Source organism: Mustelus asterias, chromosome 19 (genome assembly GCF_964213995.1).
Source record: "Mustelus asterias chromosome 19, sMusAst1.hap1.1, whole genome shotgun sequence".
Lineage (NCBI taxonomy): Eukaryota > Metazoa > Chordata > Chondrichthyes > Carcharhiniformes > Triakidae > Mustelus > Mustelus asterias.
Genome location: NC_135819.1, coordinates 56,970,438 through 56,996,869, shown reverse-complemented (window position 1 = coordinate 56,996,869; position 26,432 = coordinate 56,970,438). Strand labels below are relative to the sequence as shown.

The 26,432-nt window shown below is 45.5% G+C and overlaps 1 protein-coding gene across 10 annotated transcripts in view; it reads right to left on the bottom strand.

The window, feature by feature from the left end:
• Positions 1–26,432, bottom strand: part of sema3c (sema domain, immunoglobulin domain (Ig), short basic domain, secreted, (semaphorin) 3C) — a 303,601-nt gene that overhangs the window by 24,054 nt on the left and 253,115 nt on the right. For all 10 annotated transcript variants that reach the window (XM_078235587.1, XM_078235588.1, XM_078235583.1 and 7 more), the window contains 5 exons: positions 22,415–22,484; positions 19,441–19,585; positions 13,800–14,022; positions 11,337–11,425; positions 6,133–6,174 (listed from right to left, as the gene is read on the bottom strand). In XM_078235587.1, the coding sequence (XP_078091713.1) occupies positions 6,133–6,174; positions 11,337–11,425; positions 13,800–14,022; positions 19,441–19,585; positions 22,415–22,484 (569 nt within the window). The remainder of the gene's footprint in view (positions 1–6,132; positions 6,175–11,336; positions 11,426–13,799; positions 14,023–19,440; positions 19,586–22,414; positions 22,485–26,432) is intronic.

Here is a 26,432-nt window from a genome sequence, read left to right as displayed (position 1 = left end):
TCAAGGAAGGGATCATACAGGCCAGTGCTAGTCCGTGGAGAGCGCAGGTCGTGGTAGTCAAAAGCGGGAACAAACCTCGGATGGTCATCGACTATAGTCAGACCATTAATAGATACACGCAGCTGGATGCGTATCCTCTCCCGCGCATTTCTGATATGGTCAATCAGATTGCGCAGTACCGAGTGTTTTCTACCATAGACCTTAAGTCCGCCTACCATCAACTCCCCATCCGCCCAGAGGACCGACAATATACGGCTTTTGAGGCGGATGGTCGTCTATACCAATTCCTCAGGGTTCCATTTGGTGTCACCAATGGGGTCTCGGTCTTCCAGCGTGCTATGGACCGAATGGTGGACCAGAACGGGTTGCGGGCTACCTTCCCGTACCTGGATAACGTCACCATCTGCGGCCATGACCAGCAGGACCACAACACGAATCTCCAACACTTTCTGAGCACTGCATCTCGCCTGAATCTGACCTATAACAGGGAGAAGTGCGTATTCCGTACGCGTAGGTTAGCCATCCTCGGATACGTGGTGGAAAACGGGGTCATTGGCCCTGATCCAGACCGTATGCGCCCACTCACTGAACTTCCCTTGCCCGCTAGCACGAAAGCACTGAGGAGATGCCTCGGGTTTTTTTCATATTATGCACAGTGGGTCCCCAACTATGCGGACAAAGCTCGTCCGCTCATTAAGTCCACGACCTTCCCACTTACGCCGGAGGCCTAATTGGCCTTCAAGGTTTTGAAGAGCGACATCTCGAAAGCCACGATGCACGCGGTGGATGAATCCATCCCTTTCCAGGTGGAGAGTGATGCATCTGACTTCGCCCTAGCCGCCACACTAAACCAGGCAGGCAGGCCCGTCGCGTTCTTTTCCCGCACCCTTCAAGGCCCAGAAATTCGGCACTCAGCGGTGGAAAAGGAGGCTCAGGCCATTGTGGAGGCAGTCAGACACTGGCGCCATTACCTGGCAGGTAAGCGGTTCACCCTGATCACGGATCAACGATCCGTGGCGTTTATGTTCAGTAACACGCAGAGGGGCAAGATCAAGAACAATAAGATCTTGCGGTGGAGAATTGAGCTCTCCACCTATAATTACGATATTATGTATCGTCCAGGGAAGCTCAATGAGCCCTCGGATGCCCTCTCGCGCGGAACATGCGCCATCATGCAGGAGGACCGCTTGAAGGCTCTCCACAATGATCTGTGTCATCCTGGAGTCACCAGACTCTACCACTTCATCAAAGCCCGCAACCTGCCCTACTCGGTGGAGGATGTCAGGTCAGTGACTAGAAGCTGTCGGATTTGCGCAGAATGCAAACCACACTTTTATCGACCAGACCGGGCACAATTGGTCAAGGCCACTCGCCCTTTTGAGAGGCTGAGTGTGGATTTTAAGGGCCCCCTTCCCTCAACGGACCGGAATGTCTATTTTCTCAATATAATAGACGAGTATTCCCGGTTTCCGTTTGTTTTCCCCTGTGCGGACACGTCAACTGCTACCGTCATTAAGGTTTTCAGTGAACTTTTTACCCTGTTCGGGTACCCCTGCTACATTCATAGCGACAGGGGCTCGTCGTTCATGAGCAACGACTTGAGGCAATTCCTGCTCTCATTCGGGATTGCCTCTAGTAGAACCACGAGCTACAACCCTAGGGGTAACGGACAGGTGGAAAGGGAGAATGCTACAGTCTGGAAGGCTGTCCTACTGGCACTGAAATCCAGGGGCCTTCCAGTCTCCCGTTGGCAGGAGGTCCTTCCAAATGCGCTCCATTCTATCCGCTCCCTCCTGTGTACGGCAACCAATGCTACTCCCCACGAGAGGATGTTCTCATTCCCTCGGAAGTCGTCCTCGGGGGCCTCATTGCCAGCCTGGTTGACGTACCCAGGACCCGTCCTTCTGCGGCGCCATGTGAGGGCTCGCAAGTCCGACCCCTTGGTCGAACCGGTCCAACTCCTCCACGCCAACCCTCAGTATGCCTATGTGGCATATCCTGACGGGCGAGAGGACACTGTCTCCATTAGAGACCTGGCGCCCGCAGGGGACGTAGCAACTCCTGTCGCTCCTATTCCCCCAGTCACGAATCCACTACTCCTCATTACTTCCCCAGACGTGGCGCGGTCAGCACCGGGACCAGTGCATAACACTTTTACTCCCATGTACAGCTTGCCTGAGACTCGGAGATCGGCGCCACCATCATCATCACCACCACCACTACCACCAAACGTTCCAGGATCCCCTGCACCATCGCCTCACTAGGGCCGGCCGGCCCGGGAGTCCTTGAGGGGACAGCCAGACGTTGCTTTGGAAAGAACGCCACCATAAGCACCTGCTCCGTTTTCGCAACCGGTGTTGAAGAGATCGGCACCTGCTCCGGTTTCGCAACCGGTGTTGAGGAGATCGCAGCGTCGGTGCGGTCCTCCAGACCGTCTGGACTTGTGAATCCTGTGATTTTTCTGTTATTGTCTGTTTATATGACCTGTTTTTCGTCCACCCCGCCACCTTTTGTTCTTAAAGGAGGGGTGAATGTGGTGAACCATCGTTGGTTCACCACTGGGGTTTGTTACCATGTTACTGTTGGGCTAGGGTGTTGTTACTGTGGGGGTTGTACTATGTTGTTGGGTTAGGGTGTTTACCTGTTATAAGAGTTATCATGGCACATTCCAGTGGGGTCCCGCCTCCGGTGGCAAGGTATAAGACCCCCTGCTCCTGCAGGACCCCTTCAGTCTGAACTGGTGTATTCGTGTTAGTAGTTCCCTTGTTACTTTATTAAAGCCTTCAATACCGAAGCCTTGGTTCCATGTGCTTATTGACGCGCATCAGTTTGCACCCTCTGCCACCCCGCGTCAGGGGTCACCATCAATGGAGTTGGAAAATCCTGCCAGCGGGATTGGCTGAAAGCTTTTGGCTGATGTGTTTCTCTATTAAATATTTGAGAAAGGGTTCCAATATCTTTCCCACCACTGACACACAGCCTACTGGTCTATAGTTCCTATACTTGTTCTATCTATTTCATATTTAGATTGTTTGAATTGTCAGTACCTAAATCAGAATAAGGTTAAAGCTAGTTCATACATACAAAGCTTTGTTAATGTTCTCATTATCTGATCTGAAACAAACTGATAACATAATGGGCACTGCTGCCTCATAGCGCCAGGTTCGATTCCGGCCTCGGGTGACTATGTGGAGTTTGCACGTTCTCCCTGTGTCTGCATGGGTTTCGTTCGGGTGCTTCAGTTACCTCCCACAGTCTAAAGGTGTGTGGCTTAGGTTGATTGGCCATGCTAAATTGACCCTTAGGGTCAGGGGATTTGCAGAGTAAATACATGGGGTTATGGGGATGGGGCCTGGGTGAGGTTGTTGTTGGTGATGGCTTGATGTCCAAGTGGCCTCCTTCTGCACTGTAGGGATTTTATATTTTATATTTATTGCAGCTCTATCTTTTCTGCATTAAAAATCTTTGTAACCATTTATGTCATATTGCTAGAAACTAAAGAAAGTCCCTAAATTGTATTGTGGATAATGACATCTTGGTACCTTGCTTTAATTTAAACTTCCAAAGGTTTGTTGACGATGATCCAGACTATCTGATCTCTTTGCCCCAGGGATTAGAAATGCTGACGATAGCGATGGTGTACCTGGCAGCTGTGCTCGGTGCTGTCTCAGGACTTCAAGCACATTTTCTACAACACTGATTTCAGTCTAACCACTTCTTCATCTTGGAAAATTCTGCCTCAGATTCTACTTGGGAACAACACTGTTTCTTTCGTTAAGTGAAGATTTTTCTGGTTGCTGATTGTCACGATGATGTCACGTATGAAATGTGAAATATTAACCGTTGGTTTCATTGGCTGGTGCAATGCCTTGGATTCTTTTAGGTAAAGAAACAGCTAGAATTGCACGGACACTGTTTTGAAATGGCTGCATTTGGGCTAAGTTCTAGCAGACGCTGAAAATGGATGACCAGGGAATATTGACTAAACTCTCTGCAAAACACAAGGATAATAGGCTAACAGACCTCCTGACTCCAGAAACTGCCAGGAACAAAGAAGGATTTACGAAACTCATTATACAAGGAAGGGTCTAAAGGTTCTCCCTATGCAGTCTACTTTACATCGGAGACACTAAACGAAGACTGGGTGACCACTTTGCGAACACCTTCGGTCCGTCCACAAGCAGGACCCAGACCTTTCTATCGCTTGCCACTTCAACGCACCGCCTGCTCTCCTGCCCACATGTCCGTCCTTGGCCTTTTGCAATGTTCGAGCGAACCCCAATGCAAACTGGAGAATCAGCACCTCATCTTCCGATTAGGCACTTTACAGCCTTCCGGACTGAACATTGAGTTCAACCACTTCTGAGCATGAATTCACCCCTCCACCTTCACCCCATTTCCATTTATTTTATTTTATTTCATCTCATTGTATCTCTCTCCTTCTTTCTACCCTCCCCCCCCCCTTCTTCAGGGTAACTGCCACATTCCTCAGGCAGTCGTTTGCCAAGCTGTACCTTTGTTTTGCCATTAATGTATTCTGATCACTTAATGGACACTTTCAACACCTCAGCTTTCTGCAATGTCATTTACATTCCCTTTGTCCAACTCCACCACCCCTCCCAACCCTCAGAGTATAAATCTCTGCTGATTCTCTTTCCTCTCAGCTCTGACGAAGGTCATTTAGACTTCAAACATTGGCTCTATTCTCTCCCGACAGATGCCGTCAGGCCTGCTGAGATTTTTCAGTATTTTTCTGTTTGTGTATGAGGTTTCTAAGGATCCCTCCTACTTGTTTTGATGGCACCTTGATAGCTTTGACAATGGTAGATTGAAGCTCCTTCATTAATATGGCTTGCTCACCATTGTGTGGCAATAGCCAGCTGTCGCCAGATCAGAACCTCATTTGTGAAGAACCATGATTATAAGCTTCTATGTTTGTTGCAGCACAAGAGACTGTAGAAGATGCTAGTAACATCCATAAGATGCCTGCATCTCTTTCTCCCTGCCCCAGTTTGGACCCTATCTCTGCTACATTTTGGAATACATCACAGAGATGGCTAATTTGAATCAGATGGAACTTCAAGTGTCATAACATCCACTTTGGAAAAAGATGGATTATAGTCTCCAGAAAAATAATCAGCTTACGTCAACTGCAAGACCTTGGAATTTCAAGACCACCAAAGGAATGTCATAACATGTAATTCTTCTTTTTCTCACGGACTTTAACGAATGCCAACTCCTTCACCTTGTAAATAATTCTGTTTTGCATGCTAATATGTGTGTGTGTGTTCGAATGTCGCAGGATTCGGGATGTGATTTTGCCTTTTTAATGAGTCTCATATTTTTACCTGAGCAAGTTCTTAATAACAAAACTAACCCCTTACTCTGTAAATCAAGAGATGAAAGAACAAATAAATTTACAGCACAGGAACAGGCCCTTCGGCCCTCCAAGCCTGCACCGACCATGCTGCCCCACTGAACTAAAACCCCCTACCCTTCCGGGGACCGTATCCCTCTATTCCCATCCTATTCGTGAAAAATCTGGCTGGTTTCTTTCTTCATATCGCTTTATGTGCTGTCTCAGGTACAGACTGAATTGAAAAGTCACAACTTAAAAAAAAATTCAAACTGTTACAACCAATCTTGGGAGTGGAAAAGAGAGGAATTTTTTCACCCCTCTTGATTTGGTCCTAACATAATGCAATGTGGTTTGATACACATGCAAGATTCTCTTCATCAGCATCTAACTGTTGGTTACCATTTTTTTTTAAGTTAATAAGGAGTTGACAGGAGTCATTTTGGGACAAAGCGTCTATTTGGGAATTTTTCTGATTCTTTTTTCCTCACCAGTTATACTGCATCCTGTTACTGTTCAAGGTTGTTTTACACTGCTTGTCAGTGTTTGCTGTAATTCAATCAGCCACTTCATCTTTTAGTTAGAATGCAGTTCCTGTGCCAGTGCAAAATGAAAAGCACCTTGCACCAATCCAAATATTCCATTAAGATTGGGCTAGAGCAGGAAGAAACTATTTTGTCAAAACAACATCATGAAATTTGCAGCTATCACAGTTTTAATCTCAAAGTGCAACAAAATGCCAAAAAATAGATTGCAGCAAATAAAATAAAAGTTACCTTTTTGGATGAAATTTTCATAGTTGTGACAGCTGATCGATTCTGCAAAAGAGAAAATGGTTCGGATTATTTTAAGGCTAACTTGTACTCATGCTGCATCACCAATACCATATTTTTTACACATTGGTTCATGGGATATGAGCATTGTTGGCTATGCCAACATTTACTGCCTGCCCCTAGTTGTCTTTGAGAAGGCGGCAGTGAGCCACCTTCTTGAACCACTGCAGTCCATGTGATGTAGGTGCACCCAAAGCGTTTTTGTTTCTGAAGAAGTTTGATACAACTGAGTGGTTTACAAGGCAATTTCACAGTCAACTATATTGCTGTAGATCTGAAAGCACATATTGGCCAGACTGGGAAAAGGCAGCAGATTTCCTTTCCTGAAGGAAATTAATGAACTAGGTGGATCTTAATGACAATCGAGTAGTTTCAAACTCATTATTAATAATAATGTTATTCCAGATTTATTAATTAACTGAATTTCCGCCAATTGCCCTGGTCGGATTTGAACTCATGTCCCTGATGTGTTGGCTGCTCTCTCCCAGAAGGCAGTGGCAGGCCCCACCATGGCTGCCATCTGCTCTTTCCACTCATGCTCTATAGGCTGCTCCTGTCCTTTATTAATTCTCAGTGCTATTAACTGGACGCCGAGCTGACTTCTGCTCCATTTTAAGGCATTACATTTGACATACGTTGCAGGAGTGACACAGAAATAGCGTGGGGTAGGGTTCCAGAAATTGTTTGGGAATTGGGTTCTCAATCCTGAATTGAAAATCAAGCCTACTGATTGCAACCAAAGACTCAGGTATTACCAATTCTATAGTTGTTCATCTCATATCACCAGCACAGTGTAACCACAACCTCATTGTTCATTTAGGATCAATATTGATGCTGGTTTAAACTACTGTTTGACTCAATATAGCTGCACTAAGTTTCAGTCATCCACATAAGGGTAAGCAAGGCTTTATGTGGCTCCAGAGAAATTAGTTGAAAAATAGGAGCTAATTTCAATGAGATTCCTTTCTCTGAGTGAGACATATCCCCTCCAAGTTCATTTTCAGAGCTCTTGCCTTTGAAAGATATGAGTGCATATTGGATACAAGGCTATTAATTATAAAGATTTATTCCGTCCTGCTAGTATTAGATTTAAATGATCTGTGAGTAATGTTGGAATTATTTGAGATGGGAAACAGAATGCAAAATAAATACTTTTTCTTTATAAAGTGACACTTTGAAATTTTTTATTAAAAAAAGCAAAGATAAAATTTAATTTAAACATTTTGGATTGTATTTGTTGGGAAAACAGTGTGGGATCACAAATGTTTCTGTATTTTCAACTGGGATGTTGCTTTTGTACAAACTATGTAAATTTAAATAATAGATGTTTTGGCAGCCTGATTACTCCAGTGGTTGAGATTTTGGCTCCTAATCAGAAGGTCACAAACACAAGTCCCACTGGCTGCCTGACTCTTGCACTCATTTTTCTCACTTGAATGAGGTCCATGTGTTTCCCTCAGTCAGACTCTCTAACCAAATGTGATGTAACAGAAAGGCATTCCACTCTGGGGACAATGAAAAGTAACAGAGCTTTTCTGGGTCCCCCTTTGACTGTCTCAGCCAGCAGAAAGGGATGGAACAGCTGTGATGATGACTATCATAGAATAGAATAGAATCATAGAATTACTATAGTGCAGAAGGAGGCCATTCGGCCCATCAAGCCTGCACTGACAACAATCCCACCCTATCCGCTGTAACCCCATGTATTTATCCTGCTAATCCCTCTGACACTAAGGGGCAATTTACTATGGCCAATCAACCTGACCCGCACATCTTTGGAGTGTGGGAGGAAACCGGAGCACCCGGAGGAAACACATGCAGACACGGGGAGAACACGCAAACTCCACAAAGACAGTCACCCGAGGCCGGGAATTGAACCCGGGTCCCTGACGCTGTGAGGCAGTGGTGCTAACCACAGTGCCACCCCTAATATCATGGAGACATCTCCAACTCTTCTACATGTCATTGTAAAATTGCCTTAACTCTGGCCTTAGAGCTGCTTGTTCACATTTTTACTTTGCTCACAAAGAATATACATTCTTGTTTCAAAATCAAATTTGTTTCTCTTGATTGAATTTATATAATGAAGGGATCCGGAAGATAACAGGAAACATCAAGGCCTTCCAGTAAGGATAGAAATCACAATTTTTTCATTAGCCAATGAAGGTTACAGAATTCCTTTCCTTTTTTAACAGTACTTGCTCACAAAATGTTTATGACACAGTGTCTAAAAGATTAATGCAATGTTCTAATGAGAAGCAATTTGATCAGAGTGTGCTGTAGACAAGAACACGAGGACCTCTCATGGTATCAATAAATATTCGAATAATGTTCAAGCAGTTCATAAACGTTTGATTGCCTGAGAATGTGTTACTGTCTTTATCTCACTTCAATACAATGATCAGAATCAATGGCCTGGTGGTTATGTTCGGCCTGAAACTTAACTGGACCAGCCACATTAATACATTGGCTACAAGAGCAGGTTGGAGACCTCGGGCGGGAATTTCCGATCGTAAAATTCCGCCCAGTTAGTGAGGGAAGTGGAGGAGACAGTGGAAGATGGAAGGGAAGAGTTTTAAGGGCATAATGGAATAAGATCAGGATGACTGGAGGAGGAGATCAGAGTGCAGCTGTTTGGAGGGGGTGGGGTGGGGGGGCGGCGGGGGGGGGGGGGGGGGGGGCGCACTGCCATTTCGACCCAACACATAAACAATCTGTAGCTATTGGTGGCTTTTTTCTCATGACATGACACCACACAACCTATCACCTCTCACCCCGATTGGAAGATAAAATAAAGGCAGAGATAAGCAGAATAGAACATGGAGTTGGAAGAGAAATAGGTGTTGGAATGAGGGGGTGTATTTGTTAGTTTGTTGTACATTTTGGGAGTGATTTTGAGCCCATTCTCTCCGTCAGCGGGAATGCCGGTGCATGCTCAAAATCCGGAGAGACTTGGAAAGTGTGACTTGTGCCGGCCAGTTTCCAAGTTCTGATCTTCCAGCCCCTCATCTGCAGAGTGGTGTGAAACACATCGCCGGACCCCAGGAAGCCCACTTCAATACATTAGGTTGTCACTACTGAGCACGCTCTTTGGAATTCCCCCTCACTGGATATTCAGCGGGCATCGGCGTGACATCACACCTAGACGTAAAGCTGTTGTGGGGGTCTCCCGGGGGTATGATGGTGAGTATAGCCCCTGGGGGGAGAGGGACAGGGCCAGGCAATTGGCTGGTAATGTCCCTGGCAGTGTTCTTGGCACAGGTTGACAGTGACAACGTGTGCCAAGGGGTGGGTCCCAGTGGGGGCCTCATTCAGATTTGGATTTGGGCTGGGAATGGATGGAGGCGAAGGGGATGCTGGCGATGGCCAATGAAGGGAGGGGGGGTGCCAGCTCAGATTGTGGGGGGCTGGGGGGAAAGGGGCCAACGATTGAGGGGATGGGGGTGTGGAGAGAGAACTGCCGACTCTGATCAGGGGTGTGGAGGGGCTTCCCTGAAATTTCTGTGGTGGCTTTGCGTCCAGATTTATACCTGTTGTCAGCGCAGCTGGGTTTTGTTAGCGTGTTGAGGCCCTGCCCCCACTGCATGACGGCGTGAAACACGCCCCCTTGATTGTTGAGGCAGAATATCGTAAGATCTGGAGAGAAAACCAAAGTGTTTGTCTGGAGAGAAACATGCTGGTTTTCTCGCTGGAAACAGCACCCTGCCATTTTTTGGTGAGATTCCACCCCCTCCCCACAATAGATCTGATTTACTTCAGAGCAGTACAGAGATTGCACCAAGTCTACAACAGGTATATTTACAGTGCTTTAAATGATCTCCTTTAATGGAAATAAAGAGAGAATGCCCATTTTACAGTAGGGGCTAAATAATGCCTACACAATCTGACTCAAATATCGCTGCCTCTGTTCCCACTTTCACCTGGACGCTACACTCAGTTTTGACCATGTGGGCATTCTGCGGCAGTGGATTGGCTGAAACACTTGGGAAATAGCACCAATGACAAGGGGTTTCTGCTGAAACAAAGATGGGAAAATTGGGAGAATGCTGTGGGAATTCCCGCAGTCCCACAAAACCTCCAGAATTCTCCGGGAGTCTCCCCATTGGAACTGAAGATTAACTTCCAGACACCGCCACAAGCTATTGTCAAAATGGATTCAGAAAACAGCATATGATTTTGTCATTTTAGGTGTAAATGAACTGATGCGAAAACTCTTGGCAATGGAAATAAAACTGTTGTTCGACTGAGAGTCAAGCATCATCCATTCGGCTGACTGAGAGCAGGGATGGCAGGGCGAAGCAGGATGGAGAATGGTCATGTGAACTGACGGATGGCTGGACGCTGTGGGGATTAGAGGCAGGAGATCACGTGGTGAAACCACCAGGAATCGTGCCAACCAGAGTTGGCAAACATACTCGCCCATGTACTAGGGCACGGGAGATCAGCTCTTTTGTTTTATGAACACTCAAATTACTCCTTTATATCGAGTACTTTTCAAAACTGCTGGCACATATTGGCCCCAAATCGTTTCTCCTTAGAGTAATCCAACTGTTGACGAGAACTGCAGACAAACCATAAGTTCCAAAGGAGATTGGATTATGGGGATATTAGTCACAGAATTGAGGAATTATATGAATACATTTCTCGCTACTATTTAATTTAAACATTTTAACACATACTAGCTGTAGTTGCCTGCAATATATATCCAATATTAGCAAAAGGAAAGTAAGTAAATTATGTGAAGAATAAACAGCACTTTAAACTTTGACGTGCCCCAGTCTGCGCAGTGTTTACATGCACGCGCACCCCAAGACTCTGACATTAAACCCAGAGCGTTCTACTTCAAAGCATCAGTGGTTTGGCAGCCTGAAGAAAAATTGCAGATCTTTAGGGACTTGTATAATTAGCAGCACGCTCTCTACATCTTCTGGTTTGAACCTGAAACAACAGTTTGAAAGCAAAAGAAAGGCCTAATTATTTCCACATGGGCCTGCCACACGGCATCTCGCTCTGTCTGTTTATGATTTTGACCGCCATCTTTTCACCTACGCAACCCCTCTGTGCTAAACTTGGAAAGGCTTCCTTAAAATTCCAATCTGATAAATGTAATCTGGCAGCACCGCTCTCATAGAAATACTGAGTCAGACCTCAAAAACTTCCATTTCTTCCAAGATTAGCTCTTCATTAGCTGATGCATTTTTAGGCAGGACAACAATTTTCTGGATGGTTCCCTTATCTGAAAGACATATGAGAAAAAAAAAGTCATTACAAAATGAAAATTGGTTCAAATGGATTACTGAGATCATTATTGATTCGTTTAAAAAAAAATGTAGTTTCATTAACTATTTAATAGATTTTCCATTTTTTAAATCTGTTCATGGTGCATGGGCGTCGCTGGCTAGACCAGCATTTATTGCCCATCCCTAATCGCCCTTGAACTGAGTGGCTTGCTAGGCCATTTCAGAGGGCATTCAGAGTCAACCACATCACTGTGGCTCTGGAGTCAAGTGTAGGCCAGGCCAGATAAAGATGGCAAATTTCCTTCCCTAAAGGACATTTGTGAACCAGATGGGGTTTTCCTGACAATGGTTTCACGGTCATCAGTAGATTCTTAATTCCAGATTTTGTTTTTATTGAATTCAAGTTCCACCATCTGCCATGACGGGATTCGAATCCGGGTCCCCAGGACATTAGCTGAGTTTCTGGATTACTAGTTTAGCGATAATACCACTAGACCATCACCTCCGGGGTGTAGCAATGCAACACTAACTCAGTGATGGTGTAAGCTGGACCATTTTGCCCTCTGGTGAAGGCATGCTGCAGTTATGATCTATGAGGATCTTCCTCAGTGTGGCAAAGAGGGCCAGTTTCCTCAGAAGCACCTGTACACCATGTTCATTTCAGCCACAATGAAATGTCTGTCAGCTGTTAGATTGCTGGGCCACTTGCTGACAGATTGTCGTGTGCTGGTCAGACTGCCTCTCAATTCAATGTTACCTGTGATTTCTTCAGCCCACCCCTCTGTTCATCTGGGCTAACGTGGAAATGTGGGAAGAAAAATTGGGAGATGCATACCATCCCCCAATTAGTCAATCCATTATTGCCCACTTTACATTCTTATCAGAAGTTACAAATTACCCCCGACTGACCTGAAATGTGTCTCATGCAGGCTTGATGCAAAATGTGTGCTGTTGGTACATAATTTGTCATGGAAAGTTCATGAACATTGTCACACATAGCTTCAGCTGCAGTTATGGAGGTGGAAGGAGCAATACGGGTGGTCAGTTGTTATACCACAAAGATACAATTATTCATATGTTGAAAATAAAGGGATGCAGACAATGAAAAGGAGAACAAAAATCCTCACTGCAACGATTCTGGGCAACATTTGCCTAGGCTAACAGAGGGACAGATAAAGAAATTACAGGTAAAAAATAAAGTGGAAGATAACTACAGACAACAGCCTGTAGGCAAGTGACCCAGCCACCTAGTATATGACATCCGTTTGATCATGGTTGAAATGGAGGAGTCTGAGCGCGAGGTGCTTGTGAGGAAACTGGCCCTCCTTGTCACTATATGCTACCACTCTCAGAGGGCATAATTGCAGCATGCCTGCAAGGAGCTGGAGGTAGGATTCAGGTTGCCAACCCAATGCTGTAGGTGTCCCAGTAACCTATGGCACGGCTCTGCATCTAGTTCTATGGTGACATCTTCCCAGCATTATTGTTGCATAGGTGGATCAATCCTTTAGGTTTGGCTGGTGGCATCTTAGTGGATCTGATCAATCGTTCTGTGCTGTTAGCATCTATCTGAACAGGAGCATAGAAGTAGGGGCTTTGCTCTTGGCAAAAGAAACTTTCATTCGTAAAGCACCTATCATGACCACTGGGTGTCTCAAAACACTTTAAAATACCTTTGAAATATAATCACTGTATAATTTAGGAATGCATATCAGGGTGGCACAGTGGCAAACACTGCTGCCTCACAGCACCAGAAACCTGGGTTTGAATCCTGGCTTGGGGCACTGTCTGTGTGGAGTTTGCGCATTCTCCCCGTGTTTGCGTGGAATTCCTCTGGATGCTCCTGTTTTCTCCCATGGTCTGATAGATGTGCTGGTTAGGTGCATTGGCCACGCTAAATCCTCCTTCAGTTTACCCAAATAGGCGCTGGAATGTGGAAGTTACTTTGAAATTCCAGGGGGATTTTCAAAGTAACTTCATTGCAGTGTTAATGTAAGCCTACTTGTGGCACCAATAAATAAAGTTTAAACTTTGTGATGTTGATTAAGGAATAAATATCGGTCAGGGATAACTCAATGTTCTTTATTGAAATACTGCCATGGGATCTCTCATGTCCACCTGACACGGCCTCTGTTTAACATCTTTGACAGTACGGCGCTCCCACAGTCCACCCTCTGCTGGAGTGTCAGCCCAGATTTCTTTGTACTGCTGGAGAAGGACTTGAACCCACAACCTTCCGATTCAGAGTCAAGAGTGAGCAATTGAGCCACAACTGACAGCAAGCAAACAGGAAAACGTTTCTCAATGGCAACTGTACGGCGTTAATGCAAGTTTATTTGTTGGGGTTTTGACTTTTTTTTGACATCTTACCTGTGCCTAGGAACAGGACATGGTATCTTCCATCTGCAGCCTTGACTCGGTCCACCACGATCTTGGTGTACCTGTAATCGGTGTTAATCCTTACAATCAGGGGCTGCTTATTGACTGGATAAATAGCGTTGTACATCATGGGGTGATTCCGGATAAACGTCACCACTTCATCTGGAAAATCCTTTGTTGACAAGGTGTTTGGTGTGAATGCTCCTCCAGGGCACTAGCAATTAAAGATGGAGATGAGAATGTGATATAAAACATCTTTTTTATTAAATTTCAATGACATTAATGTTCCTTGGCTGTTTCAGTATTTGAATCAAATTATGTGGATTATTTTTTAGTTAATATATCATTCCTGGTAATTTTCGTCTGCTGAAACCAGTGAGGTATTTATGAATAATAAATTCTTAATATTGCTTCTGTCCAAAATGAATCAGAGCTTACTCTGTCCATTCATGTAATGCAGCGATAAAACATCCCTGACAAGCTATACTTTAAATAACGGAAATGATTAAATCCCTGGCATTTTGAATTTCTTGAGACATCAGAGAGTAAAGCCGCTGGATGTACCAGTGTTATTTGAATACTTGTTATGATGAGAAGTGGAAATTTATAAAGAGCGAAACACTTTCCTTTATCCCTTTGGTGACAGGTGTTGCAAGAGCCTTCCGTTTTGTGGGATTAAACGCTCACTGCGGGACGATTGATGTATTCAGTGGATTTTATTTCTGTTGTCTAATTCTGAAAGCTGTAGTATTACAGACTTTCACATTGCCTTTCACTCAAACACAATCTTCAGTCAAATTTTTAAGTGTGTGTAGCCAGGAAAGATAAATCTCAAGTGGGAACAGGGCAGCACAGTGAGTTAAACATTTTTACTTATCCTTGGGACAAAGGTTCAAACCAACCCAGACTAAAGGAGTGAAAGTCTCCAAATCTGCTGGCTCGCTACATGAAACATGGTTGATCAGTTTCAGTGAGGTTTATACTCAGTAATAACCTCGAGAAGGAAAGGAATTTGACACTAATTGGCAACTTCAAAGAGCCTTAGCAAGGGTAGTTAGGTGTGAGAATTGGGGAATGGAATGAAGCACAATATTAGGGAATATAGAAGGCGCTTTATTTTGAATCTAGTTGTGCTGTACCTGATCTGCTACTGAATGCTTTGCACTGAAACTCAACGCTGGCTTACCAGGGTGGGTTGCAATCCCAATGTCAAGATGAATTCCAGGTGAGGGGCTGGGAAGTGGGACTGTAGAGGTCATCTTCCAGAAGACAGACAATTAAGAACCTGCCCCCGAGATAGCCAATCAAGTAGGGACTGCAGCCCAGTTCTAGGGCAGCACGATAGCACTGCTGCCTCACAGCTCTAGGGACCCGGGTTCAATTCCAGCCTCGGGTCACTGTCTGTTTGGAGTTTGCACATTCTCCCTGCATCTGCATGGGGATACTCTGGTTTCCTCCCACACTTCAAAGATGTGTGTGAGAGGTCGATTGGCCATGCTAGTTTAAGATTTTAAGTTTTATTTATTATTGTCACAAGTAGGCTTACATTAACACTGCAATGAAGTTATTGTGAAAATCCCATAAGTGTCCCTTAGTGTCAGAGGGACTAGCAGGGTAAATACGTGCGGTTATGGGGATGGGGCCTGGATGGGATTGTTGTCAGTGCAGGCGCGATGGGCCAAATGGCCTCCTACTGCATTGTAAGGATTCTATGATTCTCTGTGATTGTAGTGTCAGGGGATCCAATCTGCATGCCCGCAACACAGGACAACTGAAGCCCCCAGTGTCGGGAGATCCAATCAGCATGCCTGTCACACAGGACGACCAGTGCCCCAGGAGGCTTTGATGGTGCTCTCAGCCTGCCATTGAGTGACCACTCCAAGGAGCTATTGGGCTTGGCAAAGTGGATTGCCACTCAGACATTGGTAAACTCCTAATGCTGTTATGAACCTCCAATTGGAAGCTAATTTGGCCGAATTAGCTGCTAACCAGTGTAGAGGTACAACCCATAAGGGAACTGGTCCAATAGGCTAGTTTCTAATTGTGCTCCTGGTAATGCCTCCTCACGTGCCTCTGTGAGACCAGAAAAAGTCAGCCCTGAGTATTGGAAAAAGATCCTCACACAAAGAACAGCGCTGGAATTCTCCCATCCTGGGACTAAGTCTCTTGGTGGGGGTGGGTAAGTGGAGTGCTTCCCACTGTGGAGGCCGGCGAGAAAACACGCCAAATCTTCCAGCGCCATTAATTATGCAGCTGGGTGTTTCTTCCATTAATTATGCAGCTGGGTGTTTCACGCTGTATTCTGTGGCGGGGCTGGCCTTCCGCTGTTGTGTCCAGATGCCATATTGAAAAGCTGTCCAACATCTCTGACCAACTATTGAAGAAAGAAGGGGGACCTCCTAAAAATGAAGGTGGATCGCTGGGAGCACTGGACCCTCTTCAGGACACCAAATCTGGAAGATCCATTTATAGATGCGTCCACACTCACTGCTGTGTTGTTCCAGGGTCCAAGTTGCCAGTGGCCTCCACGCTGAACTCTGGAAACAGCACCAAGCATTGTTCAGGTGAGACCTGACATCAGCATGCCATGTTGTCACGCGTTGGTGTGATTTCCAAATTCTTGTGGGCAGCCCACTGTCCTGGAAATATTCCTACTTATTAGGCAAAACAAATTTTACTTTTCGCAACATTGAGACATTGGATAGCAGCTAACGTTTTTTACTGTGGGGCATGGGCGTCACTGGCTGGCCAGCATTTATTGCCCATCCACATTGCTGTGGCTCTGGAGTCACATGTAGGCCAGACTGGGTAAGGACGGCAGACTTCTTTCCCCACAGGACATTAACGAACCAGATGTTTTTTTCTGACAATCGACAATGGTTTCATGGTCATCAGTAGATTTTTAATTCCAGATAATTTTATTGAATTCAAATCCCGCCATCTGCCATTGAAAGATTCCAAACCAGGTCCCCAGAACATTGGCTAAATTTCTGGATTAATGGTCTAGTAATAGTCTAGGCCATCACCGCCCTGTAGTTAATGGGTAGACGATGTTCATGTGTTCAATTAGGGAATACATGTTCAGGCGTACTTTGCCCAGATGTGTGCCTAAATGTCACACACCCACAGATGGAAAGGGCTGCACATCAGTATTTTAGCGTCACTTGATTTGAGTTGATTCAATTACCCATCAAACGTAAATCATGATTTTATTTAATGTTACTGGAGCCAAAGTAAGTGGAAAAATACTAGAATATGTTCCAGCTGTGTACTTTTTTCTGGTTCAAAGTTTCTATTGAATAACTATTTTGAACATGTTATTGAAAACAATAGCCAAGGTGGAATTGGCTTTTTGGATGGAACATGTTCTCAAACCCAATAGTCAGTGCTCTATACATCCTTTCTTTGATTTTTGCCAAAAGCAATATTCAGTAACTGTTTCAATGAATTTTCAATTTACTGAGATTGCTTATATCAATAAGTACAGGCGAATGTAAAGAACTGACTCAAAGTTCAAACTAATCCTGAGGGGATCAGCATTGAGCTACTCAGATGTTCGTGAATTAAGAATGTTCAGTTTTAAGCTTTTGACAACTTTGTGCACTAGTTACTGCGTATAATTGTAGCAAACGATTTTTCAACAATGCAAGTAGACCCAGAAAACAAAGGCGTGGATTTTTGGAATGGTTATCATGGTGTAAATGTCATTATTTATTGCCATTACTGTACTGAAAATAGCAGCAATATCTTGGAGTCTGTACAGAATAATGTGGAAATCTAGAAACTGATGTCAGTGAGATTACTATTCTCTATCAGGAAAACTGATGAGGATCCCAAAAGCTGCAATCAATGGAATTCATAAGACTTTCCATTCTTATGTCATTGGTTTCACTGTAAACTCCCCTTGAAAAAAGTTACAAACATACAAATTAGGAGCATGAATGGGCCACTCGGCCCCTTGAGCCTATTCTGCTATTCAATTATATCATGGCTGATCTGATTGTAACCTCAATCCCACATTCCTGCCTATCCCAATAACCTTTCACTCCCTTGTTAATCAGGAATCTATCGAGCTCTGACGTAAAAATATTCAAAGACTCTGCTTCCACTGTCTTTTCAGAAAGAGAGTTCCAGAGACTCCTGACTCTCAGAGAAAAACTCTTTTGTCTTGCTTGTTATTTTTAAACAGTGATCCCTAATTCTAGACTCTCCGACAAGAGGAAACATCCTCTCCACATCCACCCTGTCAATTTCCCTCAGGAACTTAATGCTTTCGATCAAGTCACCTCTTACATTAGTGGATACAAACCTAATCTCTCCAACCTTTCCTCGTTAAATAATCCTCCCATTCCTGGTACTAATCTAGTCAACCATCTCTGAACTGCTCCTAACACATTTACATCTTTCCTTGTAACACCTTATTGAATGAGGGTTGGCTGAGTTTTTAAGGGTGTACCAACTTCATGATTACTGCTGAACACCCTAATTGGCTCTGAAAAGCTAATTTTCTATTTCATAGAATCCCTACAGTGCAGAAGGAGGCCATTCGGTCCACTGAGTCTGCACCAGCTCTCCGAAAGAGCATCTTACCCTGGCTGTATCCCCATAAGCCCATGCATTTACCCTACTAATCCCCCTAATCTTGAGACACTAAGGGTCAATTTAGCTTGGCCAAAGCACCTAACCTGCGCATCTTTGGACTGTGTGAGGAAACCAGAGCACCCGGAGGAAACCCACGTAGACATGGGGAGAACGTGCAAACTCCACACAGTCACCCAAGGCCGAAATTGAACCAGGGTCCCTGGTACTGCAAGGCAGCAGTGCTAACCACTGTGCCACCGTGCCTCCTGAAAGAGACTGCTAAGTTGCTCTATGATGCTTTTATAACAATATATTGTTATTTTGTTCACTTTTTGAAAGTTTATCTTCATTTTAGCTTCTATTTTAATTCAATTAAGAATCATTCATTTTGTTATCTGAAAATATAAATTAGTAGTGTAGAGATTCAGTATTTTCTACATTTCATTCAGCCAGTAGTACCTTAGATCTGATTTATTGTCACATGTATTAGTATACAGTGAAAAGTCTTGTTTCTTGTGCGCTATACAGACAAAGCATACTATGCATAGAGAAGGAAACGTGAGAGTACAGAATGTAGTGTTACAGTCATAGCTTGGGTGTAGAGAAAGATCAACTTAATACAAGGCAGGTCCATTTAAAAGTCTGATGGCAGCAGGGAAGAAGCTGTTTGTGTTGTCGGTTGCAGCACACCCTCCCCTGCTGGTGATGTTAGGCTAAGTCACATTTTCAAGTGTCTGGATTGAAGTTTGAATGGGGAGATGCCAGCGTTGGACTGGGGTAAACACAGTAAGAAGTCACACAACACCAGGTTAAAGTCCAACAGGTTTATTTGGTAGCAAAAGCCACTCGCTTTTGCTACCAAATAAACCTGTTGGACTTTAACCTGGTGCTGTGAGACTTCTTATTGAAGTTTGAAACTATGACCAGTGACTCGAAGGGGAGAGTGCTACCGCAGCGCAAGTGTGGCACCTCTAGGTTAGAAAATAATTTCTAAAGTTGGGTGAATGATTATGCAAACTCAGTCAGTGTATAGGAGGTATCCGTGACTTACTGTGCCGGGCCTTGGATATGGAATCCTGCCTTGGTATGGAACATATTGATGATTTGGTCCTTCCTTGTGAGCGAATGGTCCATTGAATACGGTGTGAATGTCAAGCATGTTATAAACACACACGGCTGAGCCTTTGAATATTGAGCTGTGGGAAGAAGGGAAAATACATAGTTATTGATGAAGACCGTCATAAGAAAGGGAATAGCGAGGCTGGAATTCTCTGGCCGTTCACACCGGCGGGATTCTCCAGTCCCTCCAGCAGCGCACCCCCGGCCGCGGATTTCCCGCCGGTATGGGATAACGTCAATGGGAATTCCCATTGACAGTGGCAGGCCTGAGAATCCCACCGCCAGCAAACAACGCGCCACCTTCTGTCAACGGAAAACACATGGCTGGGAGGCCGGAGAATCTCGCCCCTAATTTTTCTTTGTTAAACATTTATTCAATATCACATATAGACTGTGGCATAAAGGATACCATCAAATATCAAAATGATAGAAATGAAAAAGGAAGCTTTATGAGAAAGAGAGTAAGAGAGACAAGAGACTGAAAGTGTATTATTCATAATGGGAAAAGGCTTTTTCCAACTCCAGAAATAAAAAGGCCTTTGCTCTGTAATGCCAATATTATACTTGGATCACTTGATGATGAGAATAAATGCCAAAAATGTGAAAGCACTCATTCAATACTGTTGATATCCTTTTTTTGCCATTCAATCGTAGGACGTGAGCATCGCTGGCCAGGCTGGAATTTGTTACCCATCCCTAATGGCCCTTGAGGAGGTGGTGGGGAGTTACCATCTGGAACCGCTGCAGTCCATGAGGTGTAGGTGCACCCACAGTGCTGTTAGAAAAGGAGTTCCAGGATTTTTGCACAGCGATAATGAAGGAATGGTGACATCGTTCCAAATCAGGGTGGTGTGTGGCTTGGAGGGAAATCGTAGGTGGTGGTATTCCCATGTGTCTGCTGCCCTTCTTCTTCTAGGTGGTAGAGGTTATGGGTTTCGAAGATGTTGTCAAAGGAACCTTGCTGAGTTGTTGCAGTGCATCTTGTAGATGGTGTACACTGATGCCATTGTGCATTGTTTGTGGAGGTTTTGGTCAATGATAACCCCAGGATGTTGATAGTAATGCCATTGAATGTAAAGGGGGATGGTTAGATTCTTTCTTGTTGGAGATGGCGATTTGTATGGTGCAAATGTTACTTGCCATTTATCAGCCCAGGTCTGAATGTTGTCAGAAAGGGTCTTTCGGCCGTTGAGCATTGACTGCTTCAGTATCTGGGGAGTGGCAAATTGGATTCAACATTGCGCAATAATATGTTGAACATCCCCACTTCTGATCTTATGTTGGAGTGTAGGTCATTGAAGCAGCTGAAGATGGTTGGGGCTAGGACATCACCCTGAGGACACCCTGAAGTGATGTCCTCAGGCTGAGATGATTGACCTCCAACATCCACAAGCCGGCTTCTCCAACCTCGCCCGCAGCTAGGATTCTCCTGTCTCATGGCAGTGAACGGAGATTTGGCTGAGCGCCATATTTTCCATTCTCACTGGCAGCAGCAGTGGGGCGTGAATGGCTGGAGAACTCCAGCCCACCTTTTTCTAATGGAGAAATTTTCCCTGATATCTATTGCCTTAATTTCATTAAGGCTCATTGATGTCACAGTTGGTGAAATACTGCCTTATTGTCAAGGGCTGTCACCTTCACCTCACATCTGGAATTCAACTTTTTAGCCCATGTTTGGACCAAGGTTGTATTGAGAACTGCAGCGGAGTGGCCCTGGCAGAACGCAGACTGAAAATCAGTGAGCAAGTTGTTGGTGAGTAAGCGTCATTGTTGACTGCACAGTTGATGACAGCTTCCTTTGCTTGATTGAGAGTAGATTGTTGCAGAGTAATTGGCTGGATTGGACTTGCTCTGCTTTTCATGGATAAGACATGCCTGTTCTATTTTCCACTTTATTGGGTAAGTTTAAGTTTATTTATTAGGGTTACAAGTAGGCTTACATTAACACTGCAATGAAGTTACTGTGAAAATCCCCTAGTTGCCACACTCTGGCACCTGTTCATTTATACTGAGGGAGAATTTAGCACGGTAATGCACCGAAACAGCACTTCTTTCAGACTGTGGGAGGAAACTGGAGCACCCAGAGGAAACCCACACCGACATGGGCAGAATGTGCAGACTCCGCACAGACAGTGATCCAAACAGGAAATCGAGCCTGAGTCCCTGCCGCTGTGCGGCAGCAGTGCCAACCACTGTGCCGCCGTGCTGCCCCTCTACCGGGGCAGCACGGCGGCACAACAGCATGCCTATGGACATGGCCACTTCAGGAGTATGAGTCTTCAATACTACAGCTGAGAAATTGTCAGGTCCCACAGCTTTTTCTGTATCCCGCATGTTGAGCAGTTTTTTGATATCTTGTTGAGTAAATTGGCTGAAGACTGCTGTTTGTGAAGCTGGGAACCTCAGGAGGAGGCCGGGATGGACCATCCACTCAACTCTTCCGGCTGAAGATGGTTGCGAATGACTCAGCCTTATCTATTGACCTGACATGCTGGGTCCCTCCATCATTGATATGAGGAGCACTGTCGAACCTTGTCCTCCTGTTAGTTGTTTAATTGTCCACCACCTTTTGTGAATGGATATGGCACGAGTGCAGAATTCTCTCTTAAGGTCGTTTCCATTCAAGAATAAAGAACATGACCAAGATTTAGTTAGCACTATATCTGATTCTTATTTCTATTGTTCAGCAACAGAAAGACAGAAGCGAACTAGTGTTCATTTAGAAAAAAATCTGTTATGGTCAGCTACAGTCACCTAAATTGCCTTGCAATAAAAGTATTTAATAAGTGATCTTTGTATTGTGTTTAACATACATGTTTTATTTTAAATCAAAATGCATTGAAAGGGTCTTCAGGATAAAAATGAGTAATAAGAATTGAGATTGAAAATTTTGAATTATGCCTTACCTTGACGAGGTGAACAGTCCGTAGACAAGGAGGTTTTTGGGATTTTCTGTTTCTAATAAAAATACATCCTCTGAGAGAGAAAAATATATAATTATTAGTCATTTGTTGATTCTGAAAACATTCCCATCAGGGATTCTCTGGTGTTTAAAAATGATAAATCCTCGGCCTAATGTGGAAGGAAAGGATTTGAATAGTTGGATTGTTCTTTTCATAAATACAAGACTCCTTTTATTAAACTTGTAAGGCTGTATTGTATTGTACCCAAGCTGAAAACTCTTACATTTTTACAGTGAACACAGAGTTACACCTTGATTTTAATGGCTGTGGAATGATTTAATTTTAATTATTTTTTAAATTTCAGTTAATTTATTTATTAGTGTCACAAGTAGGCTTACATCAACACGAATGAAGTTATTGTGAAAATTCCCTAGTTGCCACACTCCAGCGCCTGTTCGGGTACACTGAGGGAAAATTTAGCATGGCCAATGCACCTAACCAGCATGTCTTTCAGACTGTGGGAGGAAACCAGAGCATCTGGAGGAAACCCACGCAGACACAGGGAGAACGTGCAGAGTCCGCACAGACAGTGACCCAAGCCAGAATCGAACTGGGTCCCTGGCTTTGTGAGGCAGCAGTGCTAATCACTGTGCCACCGTGTCACCCCATTTAACATCATTTTTCTCATTTTCATCATCCAAACTTAACAGTCCTCCAAAGTGGAAAATTAAATTCTAAATGAATAAGATTGCTGTCTCTACTGAGCTGGATGGCCTCATTTGGGTTCTCCAGATTTGAGGCCCCAATCCTCCCAACAACCTTATTTGGACAGCACATCCACCCTCTGGCCATTAATTGACACCTCTGGGGAAAATGAAAGCTAAGTGACTGTTTCCGTCACACTGCGGTCTTTTGCCATCTGCTTGAGCATGTTAATTAATGGCCAGAGGATGAAGTGGGGTCTCGAAGTTTGCTGGAAAAATCCTCCCCATTCATCAGCAGAAAATTGCTAATGTTTCAGAAACCAGGTTCACCCAACGTCACAGAGAGGTACCAATTTTCCTTCATCTTTTGATCTGTCTTTACACAGAGGAAGGAAATGGGCAGGGAAGCTATTACTGGTTGATAAATGCCCAGAAGATGGAAGCTGAAGCACACAGTTTAGATTTGATGATTTTACAAAGAGGACAGTGAATGTGTGCTACAAGCTATTGAGAGAAATGGTGGAGGTGGATAGTTCCAGCAGCTTCTAGATAGACCACAATAGCCTTTTCCTATCCAATTGCCTTCTGTCAGCTCTAACCTGACCCACCACCAGACAGAAACAAACGCCATACATGTTAAGAAAACATTCAGTACTGTTTCTATATTTGAACTGGACCACTGCACACTGCGATGAGCTGGAGTCTGAGCTGTAGGCATTATGGGCCATCAGGGATGGGGAGAGCACTTTGTTCCAGGAATCAGTCACATCCCTTGGGTTAAGTTGACTTTCAGAGTTGGCCAATGGTCAGGGACACGAGGTGTGACCATCAGCCAGGCCGGTATGGGTATGAGGCAGAAGACTGTGGTGAACCATCGTTGGTTACCACTGTGGGGTTATTCCAATGTTACTGTTGGGTTAGGGTGTTGCCACTGTGGGGTTGTTATAATGTTGTTGTTGGGTTAGGGTGTTTACACTGTGGGATTAATATACCTGTGGTGGATGCTGTTATGGCACATCCCGGTCGGGCCCCGCCTCCTGGGGAGAGGTATAAGACCCTCTGCTCAGGCGGGACCCCTCCAGTCTGGATTGGTGTACTCGTGTTAGATAGTTCCATTGTTTGTCAATAAAAGCCTTCAATCGCTGAAGCCTTGTACCTCGTGCTTGATTGTCGCGCATCAATTTTATTGACAAACACAAAACTCTCGACAGTAAAGAGAGTATAGAGCAAATGCTGAAACCAGAGCGTCTGACGCTGGACCCACGTGCGGTCGGTGCCTCTAACACCTTCGACCACTGGCTGAAGTGTTTCGAGGACTACCTGGCGGCCTCTGCAGCAGTTACTACGGACGACGACAGACTCCAGGTCCTCCACGCGAGGGTAAGCGACACGGTCTATCTCGCGATTCGTGCGGCCACCACTTACCCGAGGGCCATCGAGCTCTTGAAAAAACGATACACGAGACCACCCAACGAGATTCACGCTCGTTACCTCCTCGCTACACGACGTCGGCAGTCGGGCGAAACCATGGAGGACTACGCCAATGAGCTCTTGCAGCTTGCCAGGGGCTGCGACTGCAAAGCTGTGTCGGCTGAGCAGTACATGTACGACCTCGCCCGAGATGCGTTTGTAGCAGGGGTAGGGTCCTCGTACATCCGGCTTAAGCTACTGGAGAAAGGGAACCTCAACCTGACCCAAGCGATGGAGATGGCTGAGATGCTGGAGGCAGCGTCGAAAAGCTTGGCTCTGTACCCCGAAGACCACGTGGAGACAACGTGGCAGGAGCAAGCACAAATCCCTCCTCGCCCCACGGGCTCGCGCTCCCATATCGACCCGACGACGGCGGCAGCTCCAGGCGGCCAGCGGTGCTATTTTTGCGGAGGAGCCAAGCATCCACGGCAACAGTGTCCAGCTAAAACAGTGATCTGCAGTCAGTGCGGTAAAAAGGGGCACTACGCGAAAGTCTGCAGATCGAAGCCCAAGAACGGCAGTGCAGCCTGTGACCCTCCAGAGCGGAGACAATCTCCTTCGGCGTCGCAGTATCCACGAGGTCCGACCACGTGCGAATCCAGGACGACGCCATCGTGGCTGGCGGAGGAGGAAGATGACCACCAGGAGTCGCTACGCTTGGCGCCCTCACCCACGTGCGATTCATGGGGGCGGCCATCGTGGTCGATGACGACCAGGAGCGACCAGCAGGGGTCCTCAGTATCAACCTCGGCTGCCTGCAGTGACGTCCAAGGGCCAACGGTGGCGTCGATCTCTCTGGACCAGACAAAGCATCACAGGCTTGACTGTTCGATGATGAACATCAAGGTAAATGGTCGTACTGTGTATTGTCTGTTTGACAGTGGGAGCACCGAGAGTTTTATTCACCCTGACACTGCAAAGAGGTGTGGACTCCGGGTTCTACCTGCCAAACAGACAATTTCTATGGCATCACGGTCCCGGTCTGTACCGATCCAAGGACGTTGTGTGGTAACCCTGGAGGTGCAGGGCACAATTTACGAGCGATACAGGCTCCTTGTGTTGCCGCACCTTTGCGCGCCAATTCTCCTCGGACGAAACTTTATGGTCCACATGAAGAGTGTGATCCTACAGTACGGTGGGCCACTCCCTTCGCTGGCAGTAGGGAATCAGCCGCAGCCTCCAAATTGTCCAAAGCGCCCCGCATGCAATCTTTCCACACTAAAGATCACCACACCCTCTTTATTTAAGAATCTGGTACCAGGCTGCAAGCCCATCGCTACTAAAAGTAGGCGTTACAGCGCTGAAGACCGGATCTTCATTAGATCTGAGGTTCAGCGGCTCCTCAAAGAAGGGATCATACAGCCCAGTGCTAGTCCGTGGAGAGCGCAGGTCGTGGTGGTTAAAAGCGGGAACAAACCCCGGATGGTCATCGACTACAGTCAGACCATTAACCGTTATACGCAGCTGGATGCGTATCCTCTCCCGCGCATATCTGATATGGTCAATCAGATTGCGCAGTACCGGGTGTTCTCCACCATAGACCTTAAGTCCGCCTACCACCAACTCCCCATCCGCCCAGAGGACCGACAATATACGGCTTTTGAGGCGGATGGTCGTCTGTATCAGTTTCTTAGGGTTCCATTTGGTGTCACCAATGGGGTCTCGGTCTTCCAGCGTGCTATGGACCGAATGGTGGACCAGAACGGGTTGCAGGCTACCTTCCCGTACCTGGATAACGTCACCATCTGCGGCCATGACCAGCAGGACCATGACACAAACCTCCAGAACTTTCTGCGCACTGCGTCTCGCCTGAATCTGACCTATAACAGGGAGAAGTGTGTATTCCG